This window comes from Podarcis cretensis (genome assembly GCF_951804945.1).
Source record: "Podarcis cretensis genome assembly, chromosome: 12".
Classification (NCBI taxonomy): domain Eukaryota; kingdom Metazoa; phylum Chordata; class Lepidosauria; order Squamata; family Lacertidae; genus Podarcis; species Podarcis cretensis.
The window spans coordinates 23777438-23792755 of NC_137181.1; the positions used below are offsets into that span (position 1 = coordinate 23777438).

The following is a 15318-nucleotide window of genomic DNA, read 5'->3' on the forward strand; positions in this document are numbered from 1 at the left end:
CCAGTTTATTTTTAAAACAATTAAAAAAACTCCTGGCATGTTTAAGAGTGAAGGCTGACACTCAGCTGCTGTTAGAGAGATAGAAACACTTTCCTCCAGGGGTAAAATGTAAATGCTTGAATTATTAAACTAGCTGCACATTACACTAAATGTTATTGTGTTGCTTGTGCACATATTAAATTGCTTAATATGTTATAATATATGGTGGTAGATAATATTCAAGACAGCTTCTGAAGGTGTCGCCATATTGACTTGTTGCAGGAAATATAACTTGTGGCACCTTGAAGATTAACAGACTTATTGTGGCAATCACTGTTGTGGGCTAGAGCTTGCTTTTCCAGACCTATGAAACTATACACATGTACCTAGGGCCAAAAGGGCCATGAAATTAAAAGTTAATGTATGTTCTCCATATGCATTACAGATGCAGAAAATTCAAAAAGATGCCCATGGGGAATCTTTGACATTATCTGGCAGAGAACAAGTCCGTTATTATAAACTTGTCTTATCCCTCCACTAAACAAACAGCTGCCCAATCATGAGATACCATGACAGATCCACACCAGAGCAAACCATGACAGATCCCTAAATTATTTAAAGAGTCCCCTGTCACCTAAACTGCCTAAAGCACATTTAGCTTTAAACTTGCTTTCCCCATAAGAAAGTCAACCCGCTGTCTCTTCAATACATCTTCAGTACAATGTATGTCCAGTACTCTGAAGATGTGCAAGCTCTCCTTCTTTAAGTGAGAAAGTTGTCTGTGTCTGGGGCAAAAACGTGACTCTAAAGTGAAATGATGCCCAAAATGATTGGGTGCCAGCAAGTCAGTACGTGCACTAGAAAATGAAGTTATGTGCTGGGCCATCTGCAGCCACCCACACTCCATTGTTTCCACAGAATTGCCTTAGGATTTACATTGGGCCTACCAGCATTTCGGAGAATTAAAAATACAGGGGCCTTAACCACTCAGCCACCCAAAAAAGCAAGCATCAGGGGTGGTAGCAGTGGCAGGAGTAATGGAGAAGAGCAGGGTGGCCAGTACAGTGAAGATGGCAAGGAAGTGGACCAGCACAAAGGTGATCAAGGCCATCTTACCCATAGGTACTAGGGGTGCGGGGCACCTGGGCGCCGGGCTCTCAGGGGCACCAGGCCGAGAGTCTGGGGCCCGAGAGTTGAGTCTGGGGAAGAGCCCGCCCACCGGTCAGAGTACTGTAGTGGGCTTTTCTGCTTGCGGTGCGAGTTCAGGGGCTACTGAGCCAGCTAGATGCTGAGGTGGCTGGCCTGCTCCGCCCTCCATGCCTGGGACTGGGCAACCTGGGGGGGGGCACTGGGCAGATCTTTGTACCTTGGCACCGCATATGCTTAAGACAGCCCTGGAGGTGGCACACAGGGTTTCTTGTCCAGGGCTCTCAAAACTGGCGGCATCTCTGAAACAGAATGGAAAGCAATAGTAGAACAGCTTAAAACCATTGGGTTCTTTGGCTGGCTTTGGTAGCCTACTGTACCAGTCTTGGCAGATGTCCTTAGATTGCTACTAGGTTGTCATGGGAAAGACAGAGGGAGGATGGGGTGAGAAAAAAGACAGGTAGTGCCATTTTGAGGCTTCCCTCCTCTCTCTTTGATCTGTTGCATTCGATGTCTACATTTTATATCTCTCATTACTAAGTACCCAGATATATGTCAATTTCATGCAGTAGTAAATAGGTGATGGAGGGTCACCAAACGTATTACCTTGTTCAGAGATGTTCTTGGCCTCAGACCATTCATAATCTTCACTTTGCATTATGGCAGCCTATCACAAAATAGGCACAGCCAAGCACCAGACAAGTGCCGGTTCCCTTGGCCTGAAAGCGAGATGAGCGCCGCACCCCATAGTCACCTTTGACTGGACTTAACCGTCCAGGGGTCCTTTACCCTTTAACGTTTTACCCTTAGAAAAAATAGGAGCTAAAGGCCATTTTGAAAAGCCATATCTGTGCTGGCTCTTCTACCAAAGTTCCTTTATGACCAAAACAGCCAATTTAATCAATGAAAACTCATGACTTAGATCCCATTCAGGATGAAGACAAAAAGCATGCTAACAGCTAACTCTCCAGCCAATCGGAGCTCTGCTCCCATGAAGGGTGACAATCCAAAGCCTTGTGTGCTTCTTCATGGAAGTGGGTCAGTGAATGGGCTGTGTCAGCAGCTTGCATGGATAATGCCCTAGGGCAGGAGTCTGGATTTTGTAGCCCCAATTCCATTTTTGAAACTGAAGTACTGTAAGACATCTACAGTGTGATGCTTCATGAGACACTGGGCGGATAGTCCCAAGACTTCATAGAGATGCAAGTTCCCAGCAGGAACTCGGGAGCAGAGGAAGCTGCCTTATACTGCGTCAGACCACTTGGCCTGTCTAGTTTCAGGTTTAATTTGGAAATTTTGATGCATATTATCTCTTGAGCTTACACTGTGTGTTCCTGAACTATGCAGCACAAAAGCCTGTTTCTATTTAAGTGTTCATAATTCTGCCCCTCCCGATGAATTGTGAAACCTAAAGTTTCATATGGTTCGATCAAGGAGTGCCTGCAAAGCAAAGCATTCTATGTAGCAAATGAATATATATATATATATTGCTGGGTATACAACCTTTTTTTTACCGGCATTAAATTGTCATTTAGATCCTAAAATATGCTAACTGTACTCACAGAGCTGCTGCAGCTGCATGTGTTGGAATGTAGTATGGCAACTGTAAAATAGATATTTGACAATGTGTAGGCAGAATTATGTTTTTCAGGAGGTTGCAAGAAAGAGCCATATTTATCACCATCTCCCTGTTGTCAAGGTAACCATGTTTCCTTGTTGGGTAGCGTTCTTCGTAGGGAGCCTAACTTCCCTTTACCTAATCATTGCTAGCCATTACATTTTCAATTCATTTTATGTCAGTTCTCTGGAACGACATCCTCGTTTCTCTCCAGGGTTAGGGTCAGCCTATGTGTTAGCATGTGGATTGTGCTGACAGCCTATAAAGCCATGTGGAGGAGATTTACAGTGAAAGGTAGGAAAGAGTGCGGTGCCAAACGTGTCCTTGAAACAGCCTCCCCCAGCCATTTTTCTCTCAATAAGTTTACTTGTAGCCTTGGAAATCTCACCAGGAGAGTAATAGCTGGGCAAGGCAATTTCGGGGGAGAAGCACTGGTGGAGAAAGGATTTTAGGACAAGAACTTCTAGTGTCAGAACTGTGCTTGAATGTGATGAGCTATAGAATTGTAGTCATCTGCCTAGGCAGCCAACTACTCGCAGAGCCTGGAATAGCCATACCTAGTGATGGTACCATTGGGCCCTTCTACCTGGGAATGGAGGAGAAACTTACCTAATTTGCAGTTTCCAAAATAATATGCAGACTTAACCATAGCCATCGTTCAAAATTTCCACTTCAGTTCTCCATAATACATAGTGATGTATATTAAAAATGCAAATAGTATGGTAAAGAGCTCATTTAAAAATGCATAGTTGAAAATAACATGCAAAAACACATTATACTAAAAAACATTGCTTTGCAAAAGTGTGAATATTAGGAAAAAATGCATATCAAAACGTTTAAAAGAGGTTTTTATGAGGACTTAAAAAAATAAATCACAAGCTGTTGCAGAAATTATTCTAGACTTTCAGGCTGGAATAATGAGAAACAAAAAAACAACAATAACCCTGAAAGTGATGTTTCCTAGGTCCTGGGCCAACACTTTAACTACTATACCACAAGGCCTTTGCATTCCCTTCATTTGGTTCTGCTGGACTTGGACCCAAGCATCTCTTCCAACAGGGTATTCCTTGTATTCTGTCTGCCCTTCAAACAGAGTACTGTCCTCTGTAAAGTAGGGCACATTGCCACCTTGATAGGCTCTGGGAAGGTGTGTCAAGAACACGAGCACACAGATGAGTACTCTGTGTCCTCTTGGAATGATATATTCAGTGCGTCTAGAAAACAAGAACAACCCCAGATAAGTAAACACAGGAAAATGAACCTTCAGCAAGTTCATGTATGGGAAAGGGAGAGCAGGGAATGTAGGACAAGCTACAGAGTATTTCTAGCTCAGCACTTAGGCACTTAGTCCACAACACCAACAGAGGGTACTGTAAATGCTGCCCTGGCTGGTATCCCAATGCAGTATTATTGTACGATCAAAGTCATTCTGTAGAACCGCTTTTTAAAAATTCTTCACAGTATATTTTAGAAGGTTTTTAGTATGCTTTTACCATATTGTAACTTTCACCTGTTAAGTCAACCAGGTTCCCTTCATTGAAAATGACAGGAGTCTTTTCAGGTAAATGTGTCAAAATGTAATGTAGGTTTACTGTATAACTAACACCCCCCCCCCCCCCAGTATTTGAACTATACAGCTTTCTGGGAAATCTGTAGGAATAGCAGAAAGCTATGTTTGCTGTTTGTCTACAAGACAAGACTTGTAATTAGCAGTGCGAGTTTGACATAGTTGGTCAATGGTCTCTGATCCCTGCTGAGCTGTGCATGGGATTCCAGGGGTCTTGGCCCTCAACCAGGGTCTGTGCTCCTTTTGAAAATTGAAGATGCGGCAGAGGCTGTTGTAGCTTTAAGAAATACGATTTTTTTCTCCCAAAAAACATATTTACACCTGAATTTAGATGGAGGGTGTCCAGATCTTACAGCATAGTCATCTCAAGAGGGGCTTGTTCCCCACAGCAGTGAAGCGCAGGAGCCCAAAGTACCTCTCCCAGCCATACGGCAGGCAGACTGCCCAAGACAGATACCTCCCTTTGTTCTCCCTTCTTCTTCCCATCACACCTTGCTAAAGACACTCTTTCCTGTCACCTCCCCCACCTTGGCAACCTCTGTCTGCCCAGGCCCAAGATTCCTCTTAGATTGGGCCATCAATACCTTTTGTAATACTAACATCACTATCCCAGATGAGCCACTGGCTCCAAATTATACGCCAAATACTCCAATACCCCAAATAATAAAAATCATACAGTTTATTAATTTCTAGGGTATAGGGCAGTCCCCCCTCAAACCTATAACATTGTATTTTTGAGGTGTTGTTGCAAGTGTGTACTTGGATTCACACGTGCACTACTAGCACTCCTGTATGTTCATATACACACTCCTGATAATTTTGTAATCCTGCCAATTTTACAAAATTAAGGGGCAGGCTTTTGTTTAAAGCTCAATATTCTCAAGTGCAGTTTTAGATATTTTAAGCCTGGTTGCAAGGAAGTATTAACTCTTTTTGGTTTTTTTGTTGTTTTTAGGTCACTACAGCAAGGACATTTGTGACGCCTTTCACTCCACACATGCTGAATTGTTCAGATAAGACCCTTGAAGTACTGCCTAAATAAGGGAAAAACCATGGGGACGTTAAGCTCGCTGTAGAAGCAGACCAGCATAGGCATTCAACAAGTTGTAGAGTGCAAGCTATTTTACCTTACTGAACTTTGCCATTTTTCTAACTGAACGGAAGAAATGAGAATGCTGTTTCAAGAATCTAGGGAGAATGGAAGTGAGGAGGAGGATGAGAACTCTGAGGCAAAGGTGGGTGGTTCTGATACATTCTGTAAAGTGCTAGGGAATTCATTATGTGATTTGTACTCATTTTTGGCATGCCTTCTTTCTTCTATAGGTGTTCCTTAAGCCTGTTATTGAGGATAGAAACATGGAGCTTGCCAGAAGGTGCACTGAAATGATAAGTGACGTAAGTAAAGGTTCTTAGTAGTGTGTTAATTCCTTATTAAATTTTTGGTCATGTTTCAGCTAGACAAGATTTTTAAAGCACGCATCCAAGGCTCTAAGTAGAAACGGACCAATTTGTTCTTGAAAAATATGTATGCATATTTGTGAAAGGGTTAGCGGTTTTCCTTTAAAACGGCATTGTGAAACTGGTTTTTCCCATTTTCAATTTTCCCTTTTCTTTGCAAAGTGTTCCAACGTTTCTAAGTTGTCAGTAGAAGCTTATTAACAAATTCTGATGGGGTTTTAAATAATGTGGAGCCCAAATTTTTTTAGAAGTTGGCTTTAAAGTGGCATTACGAAGGTTGAATTTGAGCAATAAGTGACTCCTTTTTACAACAACTCTGAATGTTGTTTTCTGGGACATCATTGCTCAGATGGAGCTGGTGAATTTCAGAGCAAATGAGTCTTGGCTTCAGGCATTCTTTTGGTGGGTTTGAGATAGAGAACTCATCTTTGTCATGTCACTTGAGCCCCCGAAAAACCTCCCTAGGGAGACATGACTGGCTTCTTCATTGCACGGTCTGTGCCATTTGGACAGTATATGGTTCTTTAGGGCATTGCATTTTTTATTATTGGAGGTCCCTGTTGCTGTTTTTTATACCTTTGGTTTTGATTGTTTTAATTTTTTTTTCTGATGTTGTACAGTGGTACCTTGGGTTACATATGCTTCAGGTTACAGACTCCGCTAACCCAGAAATAGTGCTTCAGGTTAAGAGCTTTGCTTCAGGATGAGAACAAAAATTGTGCAGTGGCGGCACGGCAGCAGCAGGAGGCCCCATTAGCTAAAGTGGTGCTTCAGGTTAAGAACAGTTTCAGGTTAAGAACGGACCTCCAGAACGAATTAAGTACTTAACCCGAGGTACCACTGTATATGTGTTTAAATTTTATTAGCTGCTCTGGATTTCTCTTTGAAAGAAAGGCAGAGTTAAAATATTTCACTAAATAAATAAATGTCAGCACAACTGTGATTCCACTGAGGTAGCCATTGGCCATACCATAATCTCTCAGGTTCAGCGCGACCATCTGTGAAAGGGTGATAACAATATTGAACTGCCTTGAGACAATATACTGAAGCCATCTTGAACATATGAAAATTCTTAACTATGGCTGTATCAAGGCCATAGTATTAGTTTTTCCTTGAGACCCACTAATTTCAGTGGCATGGTTGGTCTCTTGCTTAACTGTCTTCTGTTCAAAGCAATGAGACTTAATTGTGCTTAACTTTAACAGGATTGTGGTGGTGTTGCTGCTTTTATCACATACACAAAATTGAAACTTGTCAGATCCACAGTGGATATCCACGAAGAACCTTCTTCTCTAGATCATTGATTTCTAAAGCTCTTTTCACTGGCTTAATGGAAGTCTGTTGGATTTCTGCCATTATAAGCATAGTGATGATAACTGAAATGTTTAAGTGTCCTCGTCTAGCCACTTTACATCTCTCTGATGTCCAGTTCCTAGCACTGATTCAAGCTTTGTGTTTCCTTTTCTGAATGAGGTACATATAAGCTAAAAGCATGGGATACCTTTGCCCGGCAGCGCTGTGGCCCAAAGATTGCAGCAAAATACTGGGGCAAGATTTTACCCAGTATATTCTCTGTGTGATGGGCTCATGGGAAAAAGCTTTCCCATGAGCCCTTGCTGAAGAGAGGAGGGGAAAGTCTATATAAGGCTGCTTCCCCTGGATCTCACAGCCATTTTGTTTGAGAGGTTTCAGCACGCCCAGCCTCGGGTTAGAGCCTTCACTGAGCAATTTTGGGCCGGAAATGAATTTTACTCTCTCAACCTGATAAGCACTTGGTTGGGGCTTTTCCCACCTTTCTTCAGTGAAATTCACAGGCGGAAGAACATTGTATGAGGGTGAAAATGGCATTGGTCAGGATCAACATAGTATAAGGGCCCCCCATAAAGGGCTTGAGGGGGAGGATTGACCACAGCAAACCCAAGTGTGGGTTTGGTATCTGCTTGGTTGGAATCTGCACCCTGGCCCCCCAGTGAGACCATGCTTGCTTGTCTTGCACTACAGCAAGGTTCAACACGGGCCGACAGTTTATACACAGTTTATACATGCACACGCTAATATATTATTTTCTACTTCTCCTTTCCAATCCTATTCTTCATTTACAGGTCCATTATAAAGGAGCATATGAAAAATCTAAAGGCCAGTGCATATTTGTTCCTGACACCCCTCAGCTAAAGCATGTGAAAAACATCTCTGCCTTTATTTCTGAGGTAAGGCACAGAATATTTGGGAAATTGTTTGGCAATATGTACAGTCCGAGAGTAGCATTATTTACAGTTCCAGCACTTCCACCCACTCCTAACTCAGACAGTAAGCTCTAGAAGGATACTATGCTTGATGGTATCCAAAGCCACTGAGGAGAATTGACAGGGATACATATTCCTGCTTCTCTCCTGACAGAGGTCATCATACAGGGCAGTTTCCTCCAAGAGTGCCTGGATCTGGTCTGCAACCACCCGCTCAAGAACCTTGCCCCAAAAGGGGAGATTGGCAACTGGCCTGCAGAGTGTGGCCTGCCACTTGCATTGGACTGATCACATGTTGGGACAGACTCATGGTGTCATGGTAGCCGAGAAGTCTTGAGCCACCCCAGAGCCAATTGCCTTGGCATGGATGTTGAAGTCCCCCAGAATGGGCAGTTTGGGGGTCCTCAACACTGCTTCTGAGACCAGCTCTGTCAGCTCAGGTAGGGAGACTGCTGGGCAGTGAAGTGGGAGGTAAATGAGCAGAATCCCTAATCTGTACTGATTGCTTTGTGCCAGGAACACACATTCTAGATCCCTCTCAACGGACAGAGAGTCTTGACAAAGCAATGGCATTTCTATGAGCCACAGCAACTCCCCTCCCCTGTTCCTCAAGTCTTCCCTGATGCTGCATTGACTATACAGGTGGACATAGCCTGTGCCACCCTACTCATCTGCCCAGGTCTCAGAGATACAGACCAGATCGGCCCCCTCATCCACAATCAGATCATGCATGAGGAAGATCTTATTCAGAGTTGACTTGGCATTCAACAGGGACTTCCGGTTGGCGCCGGCGCTAATGGCGGCTCGCTCTCCGTTCTCTGGAGAGAGAGCTGCTCCGCGAGTTCGGGTCTGACCGCTACGGCGAAGCGGGGACCCCTAAAATCACAGGCGCGGAAGCCTGTGAGCAAGGAGACTCGGTGGGCATCGTTTGCGCCCCCTTTTACTGCGAAAGAGCCTTTTTAAAGGCTCCGGAGGAGCATCGGGGGAGCGCAGAGCTGAGAGTCGTTACCCAGCTCGTGGAGTGAAGCCGCATCGCCATTAGCGGAGAGCGCCGACTTCTTCCTGTTATTTGGACTGAAAGAGATTCCCGTGAGTAGGATTGGCAACCCTTTCGGGACCTTAAATCTAACTTCTTTAAAAATTTGGCCGAAAGTGGGGACGGTAAACAAAGGAAGTCTGCCTTCCCCAGACTGCATGACTGCTAAAGCAACGGACTTGGTAAGCTGCAATTGACATTTTTTTAAGAAAAATTTTAAAAAAAAGGGATTAACCCCAGCATTGACTTAAGTCCCCCCCCCTAGGGAGCAGGAACGGGGGGGGGGTGAAAAAGAAAGGAAACCTGCAGGGAAACTTTTTAAGGGACAATTTACCGCAGACTCTGTCTCTGGGAACGGACTGCCTGAGTGAAACACTTTGACAGGGAGCTGTCAAAGACTTTGCAAAGAGGAGACTTTATTTGATACAATTTATTGAGACTTTGTAAAAATTATACGGTTGCAACTAAAAAGACTGAGAGAAGTTTTTAGTAACTTTTCTCTCTGAGGGTTCTTGGATTCATTGTTTCTTTGCTATATTGAAGATCCCAGCTCCCTCTAGAGGGCTGGAAGTAACAGTTGCAACACGATTGTTAACAACAAAGTCACTGGATTTTTCCACTCAAACCTGTTCCTGTGAGAACGACCTTGGGACATGAGCGGCCCTGGAGATGAGATAGCAACAAGATCTAAGTCTAAAGCAGCACATAAGAAAAGGGGCTCCTTATCAGGACTATTGCCAACAGGCCCAGGTGGACAGGAAAAGGGAATAAGTGCATTCATGGAGTCAGTGACGCAGGCATTATTGAAGATAAATGAATCTCTAGAAAGATTGAATAAACAGAGTACAGAAAATACTAAGCAACTGGCAGATCTAACGGCAAAATTGGATTTAAACACGAAGAGCGTAACGTCTAACACAGAGATTATACAACAGTTGGTAGAGGAGAACGCCACAATAAGGAAAATTGCAGAAGAGGCTAAATCTACTGCGGAATCCACACAGGAAAATTTAGTCCCTGTTTGTAGGAGGCTTGACCAGCATGAGGCGACCCTCTCTTTATGGGACATGCAGCGTAAGGAGAAGAATTTAAGACTTAGGTTGGTTCCTGAGAGTGAAGGGGACAACCTAGTGGACTTTCTCACAAAAGAAATTTCAGACTTTTGGCAGGAAAACCTAGAGGGAACAGAATTTGAGATTAAAACCGCCTTCAGATTGGGTAGAAGGCAAGGCAGGAAGATCCCAAGGGACTGCCTGATTACATTGAGGTCGAAAGAGGAGAGAGACAAGATACTTAGTTTGCATTACCAGAAAACACTCCAGATTCAAAACGTCTCTGTGCAAATTTACAGGGATATCCCAAAATATATTTTGGAGGTGAGAACTCAGTTCAAGACTTTGGTGGACCTGCTGAAGAAGAACAACATACCTTTCAGGTGGGAATTTCCACAGGGTTTGTCTTTCAACTTCAGAGGAAAGAAAGTCAAGATAAAAACTGTACAAGATAAAGAACAGTTCCTACATAAACACGGAGAAGACCTGGTGAAAGGGGTCCTCAACTCAACTGCAGATACAGATTTGGGGAATTTGACATTTGGACTCAAATCACCAACGGACGAAGAACAGCTGCAGGGTGCAGTTGGAGGTAACTAACCAACAATGTCTCTGAAAATTTTAACTTGGAACTGTAATGGACTGAACCTTCCCAGAAAAAGGCGTGAGGTTTTTCACATTTTGAAGAAAGAACAATTGGATCTAATTTGTCTACAAGAAACCCACGTGACAAGAGCACAAAGAAGATTACTTATAAATAAAAGACTGGGACAAGAATTTATTTCATCAGATAAAGTTAAGAAAAGAGGAGTGGTGATATATGCAAAAGAGAAATTGGCTCCAAGACAGATTTTCAAAGATGAACAGGGCAGAATCTTGGCAATTGAGATACAGATTCAAGGAGAAAAAATTTTGATATTTGGAATTTATGCACCAAATGAAGGGAAGGCAGAATTTTATAAGAATTTACATGAGACATTAACAAACTATCTGGATTATAAGGTGATCTTATTAGGCGATATGAACGGGGTCGTCTCTACAAACATGGATAAAGCACAAAGACAGGTGATCTCCAAGGACGGGAGACTACCTAAGACTTTTTTTGAAATGACTGACAACTTGGACCTGATCGACATTTGGAGAACAAGAAATCCCCTCGAGAGGGAGGGAACATTCTTTTCAGAATCACAGATGACCTGGACAAGAATAGATCAAATATGGATTACTAGTGGGATGGCTTCTAAGATAAAGAAAGTGGAAATCTGCCCAAAGACATGCTCCGACCATAATGCAGTAAAGATGGAAATGAAAACAACAACAGCTGGCTCCTTCAGATGGAGAATGAATGACACCCTATTTAAAGATCCAGAGGTGTACCAAAAGGCCCAAAAGACTTTGAAGGACTATTTTGAGATAAATCTAAGGACAGAAGTGGAGAAACGAGTGATCTGGGACGCAAGCAAGGCCGTGATGAGGGGTTTCCTGATACAGCAGAATTCCTTGAAAAGGAGGAAACAACAGGAGAAGAAAGATAAAATTTTGGAAAAGATAAAAGACAGTGAAAAGAAATTGAGATCTAACCCAAAGTCACATGAGATCTTGAGACAAATCAAATTGTATCAGAAGCAATATATGGAATTGATGAACCAGGAGATTGAATGGAAAATTAAACGAATGAGACAAAAGACATTTGAATCGGCAGATAAATGTGGGAAACTCCTGTCATGGCAATTGAAGAAGAGACAGAAATTGAACACAGTCACAAGCTTGGAGGTAGATGGAAAGAATATTTCGAAACCAAATGAGATCAGCAATTGCTTTCAGAGCTATTTCAGAAGATTGTATGCACAAGGGCCGGAAAACGAAAGAGACATTGAAGAATTTCTTAAGAAATATGGATTACAAAAAATTTCGCAACAAAGTATGGTGTTTTTAAATGAGAAAATAACTGAACAAGAAATTGAGGGTGCCATTCAAAACATGCAACTGGGGAAATCTCCAGGGCCAGATGGACTAACCTCCAGATATTACAAAGCCTTGAAAGACTGGATAATTCAGCCACTTAAGGAGGTTTGTAACGAGATATTAGAGGGGAAAAGGGCACCTGAGACGTGGAAAGAAGCCTTCATCACACTTATACCAAAGACTGAGGTTGATAAAAAACAGATCAAAAACTACCGCCCTATATCATTACTTAATGTGGATTACAAAATTTTTGCAGACATTTTGGCAAAAAGATTAAAGAAGGTGCTGGTGGAGGAGATTCATAAAGATCAGGCAGGCTTTCTCCCGGGTAGGCATATATCTACTAATGTAAGGAATATAATTGACATTATAGAAATGTTGACAGTGAACATTAATACGAAGGCAGTTTTAATTTTCGTGGACGCGGAGAAAGCCTTTGACAATATATCTTGGAAATTTATGAAAAAGAATCTCCATGGGATGGGGGTAGGCCAAAGGTTTGAAAATGGTATAAGTGCAATCTATTCTGAGCAAAAGGCGAAGTTAATTGTAAATAATGTGGTTATGGATGAATTACCTATAGAAAAAGGGACACGTCAGGGGTGCCCAATATCCCCATTACTTTTTATATCGGTCCTGGAGGTCCTGTTAAATATGATTAGGGGAGATCAGCTGGTAAAAGGGATTCAGGTCGGAGCCAGACATTACAAATTAAAGGCTTTTGCAGATGATTTAGTACTGACCTTGCAAGAGCCAGACACTAGTACCAAAAGAGCTTTGGAATTAATTCAAATATTTGGCCAGGTCGCAGGATTTAAGTTGAATAAACAAAAAACCAAGGTATTGGAAAAGAACTTAACAAATGTTGAAAGGGAAAGATTCCAAGAGGAAACTGGGTTAGTGGTGGCAAAGAGTGTAAAATACCTGGGGATTAACATGACATCTAAGAATGTGAACTTATTTAAGGACAACTATGACAAGTGCTGGACTGAGATAAAGAAAGATTTAGAAATATGGTCAAACCTGAAGCTTTCCTTGTTAGGTCGAATCGCTGTGATCAAAATGAATGTATTGCCTAGAATGTTATTTTTGTTTCAGACATTACAAATTGTTGATAAACTGGACTGTTTCAAGAAGTGGCAGAAAGACATATCTAAATTTGTCTGGCAGGGCAAAAAGCCCAGAATTAAGTTTAAGATACTTACTGACTCTAAAGAAAGAGGGGGGTTTGCCCTGCCGGACTTAAGACTTTACTATGAATCGGCAGCTTTCTGCTGGTTAAAAGATTGGCTACTTCTTGAAAATGCAGACATTCTAGATTTGGAAGGATTTGATAATAATTTTGGTTGGCATGCATATATCTGGTATGACAAGGTTAAAGTGTATAAGGGTTTTAAAAATCACATTGTCAGGAAAGCACTATACAATGTATGGATACGGTATAAAGATTTATTGGAAAACAGAACTCCCAGGTGGCTTTCACCTATGGAGGCTAAGGAGGTAAAGAAACTTAATATGACAACCAATTGGCCGAAATATTCTGAGATTTTAGAACAAGAAGGTGGTGAATTTAGATTACAAAGTTATGAGAAAATAAAGTCCAAGGTACGAGATTGGCTCCATTATTTTCAAATAATGGAGGCTTTCAAACAAGACAGGAAAATTGGTTTCCAGGTGGAGAAATCGAAATTAGAAACAGAATTGTTAGAGCCCAATACTAAGAATTTATCAAGAATGTACAACTTGCTGTTGAAGTGGAATACAATAGATGAGACAGTGAAGTCTGCTATGGTTAAATGGGCACAGGACATAGGTCATGACATTATGTTTGCTGACTGGGAGCAGTTATGGACCACAGGTATTAAATTTACGGCATGCAATGCCTTACGAGAAAACATAATGAAAATGATTTATAGGTGGTACATGACCCCAGTCAAGCTTGCAAAGATTTATCATTTGCCCAATAACAAATGTTGGAAATGTAAAGAGACTGAGGGTACCTTTTTCCACCTTTGGTGGACCTGCCCAAAGATTAAGGCCTTCTGGGAAATGATTTACAATGAAATTAAGAAAGTGCTTAAGTGCACCTTTAACAAGAAACCAGAGGCATTTCTCTTGGGTATGGTCGGCCAGTTGGTGCCGAAGAAGGACAGGAATTTCTTTTTGTACGCTACTACGGCAGCAAGGATTCTTCTAGCAAAGTATTGGAAGACACAAGAGCTACCCACGCTGGAGGAATGGCAGGCGAAAGTGATTGACTTTATGGGACTGGCAGAAATGACCGGCAGAATCCGCGACCAAGAGAAAGAGACTGTGGAAGAAGACTGGAAGAAATTTAAGATGTATCTTAAGAATTATTATAAAACTGAGGAGTGTTAAAATGCTGAGGGAAAAGAAGACGTAGAATTGCAGCGATAATTGGGTTTAAAACTTAGGGTGGAATAGAGAAAGAGGACGAATTTATATTTAATTGGGCAAGATAGGTTGCTGAATAACGGTACTAAATTAAGGATGCAAAAAGGGAAAGGTATGGGGAAGTCCGGGAAAAGAGGGTTATGAAAATAAGGTTATGAAAATATGAGTTTTCTGTTTGTTTGTTTTTTGTTGTCTTTTGTTTTTGTTTAAAAAAATTGGAAATTAATAAAAATCTTTATAAAAAAAAAAAAAGACTTGGCATTCAACAGCAGCAGCCGCAGACCCAAGGGCTGGCTGATAGGACAATCACAGCGCCCCAGGTTGGAGGAGGGGCTGGCACATGGCACTGTCACTAACTGCTTATCTGGCCTGCCCCACCTACCACACCATGTCTCCCCTTACCCAGAATTACTGAGACTGCCCCCTCTCCTGCCAGGCACATGGATCAGTGTCGACAAAAGTTTATTCCATAATAAAGTAGTTAGTCTTTAATTGCTGCAACAGACTAACATGGCTGTTCCTCTGGAAACTGTCACTTTTATAGGACTCTTAATTCAAAAACACATTAGTGTAAATTGATATTGCATGATTTCAAGTAACATGCTAGAATTATTTTAGAATCCAAGTTTGGCCGAAAAATGGAATTGTTACATTGTATAAGAGAGTAATCTGTAAAATGGATACAAAATTAGCAATTCTAATTTATTTAAAGTGTTATTGATGTACCAAGTATAAATCTGTTGGGCGCTAGCTCATAATACTTAGGTGCTTTGATCTATTTATAGATACTCAATACTGTATGTGTGTCATTCTGTATTTTTATGTGTATATTCTTTGGG

General features: G+C 41.8%; 1 protein-coding gene across 9 annotated transcripts in view; it reads left to right on the plus strand.

Moving 5' to 3' along the window:
• The window catches only part of NEBL (nebulette), a 186787-nt gene that overhangs the window by 123862 nt on the left and 47607 nt on the right, over positions 1-15318 (plus strand). For 6 of the 9 annotated variants that reach the window (XM_079948296.1, XM_079948294.1, XM_079948292.1 and 3 more), the window contains exons 2-4: positions 5266-5545; positions 5634-5705; positions 7871-7975. The exons of the other annotated variants lie outside the window; for them this stretch is intronic. In XM_079948296.1, the coding sequence (XP_079804422.1) occupies positions 5477-5545; positions 5634-5705; positions 7871-7975 (246 nt within the window). In that variant the 5' untranslated portion in view covers positions 5266-5476. The remainder of the gene's footprint in view (positions 1-5265; positions 5546-5633; positions 5706-7870; positions 7976-15318) is intronic. 9 annotated transcript variants of the gene reach the window in all.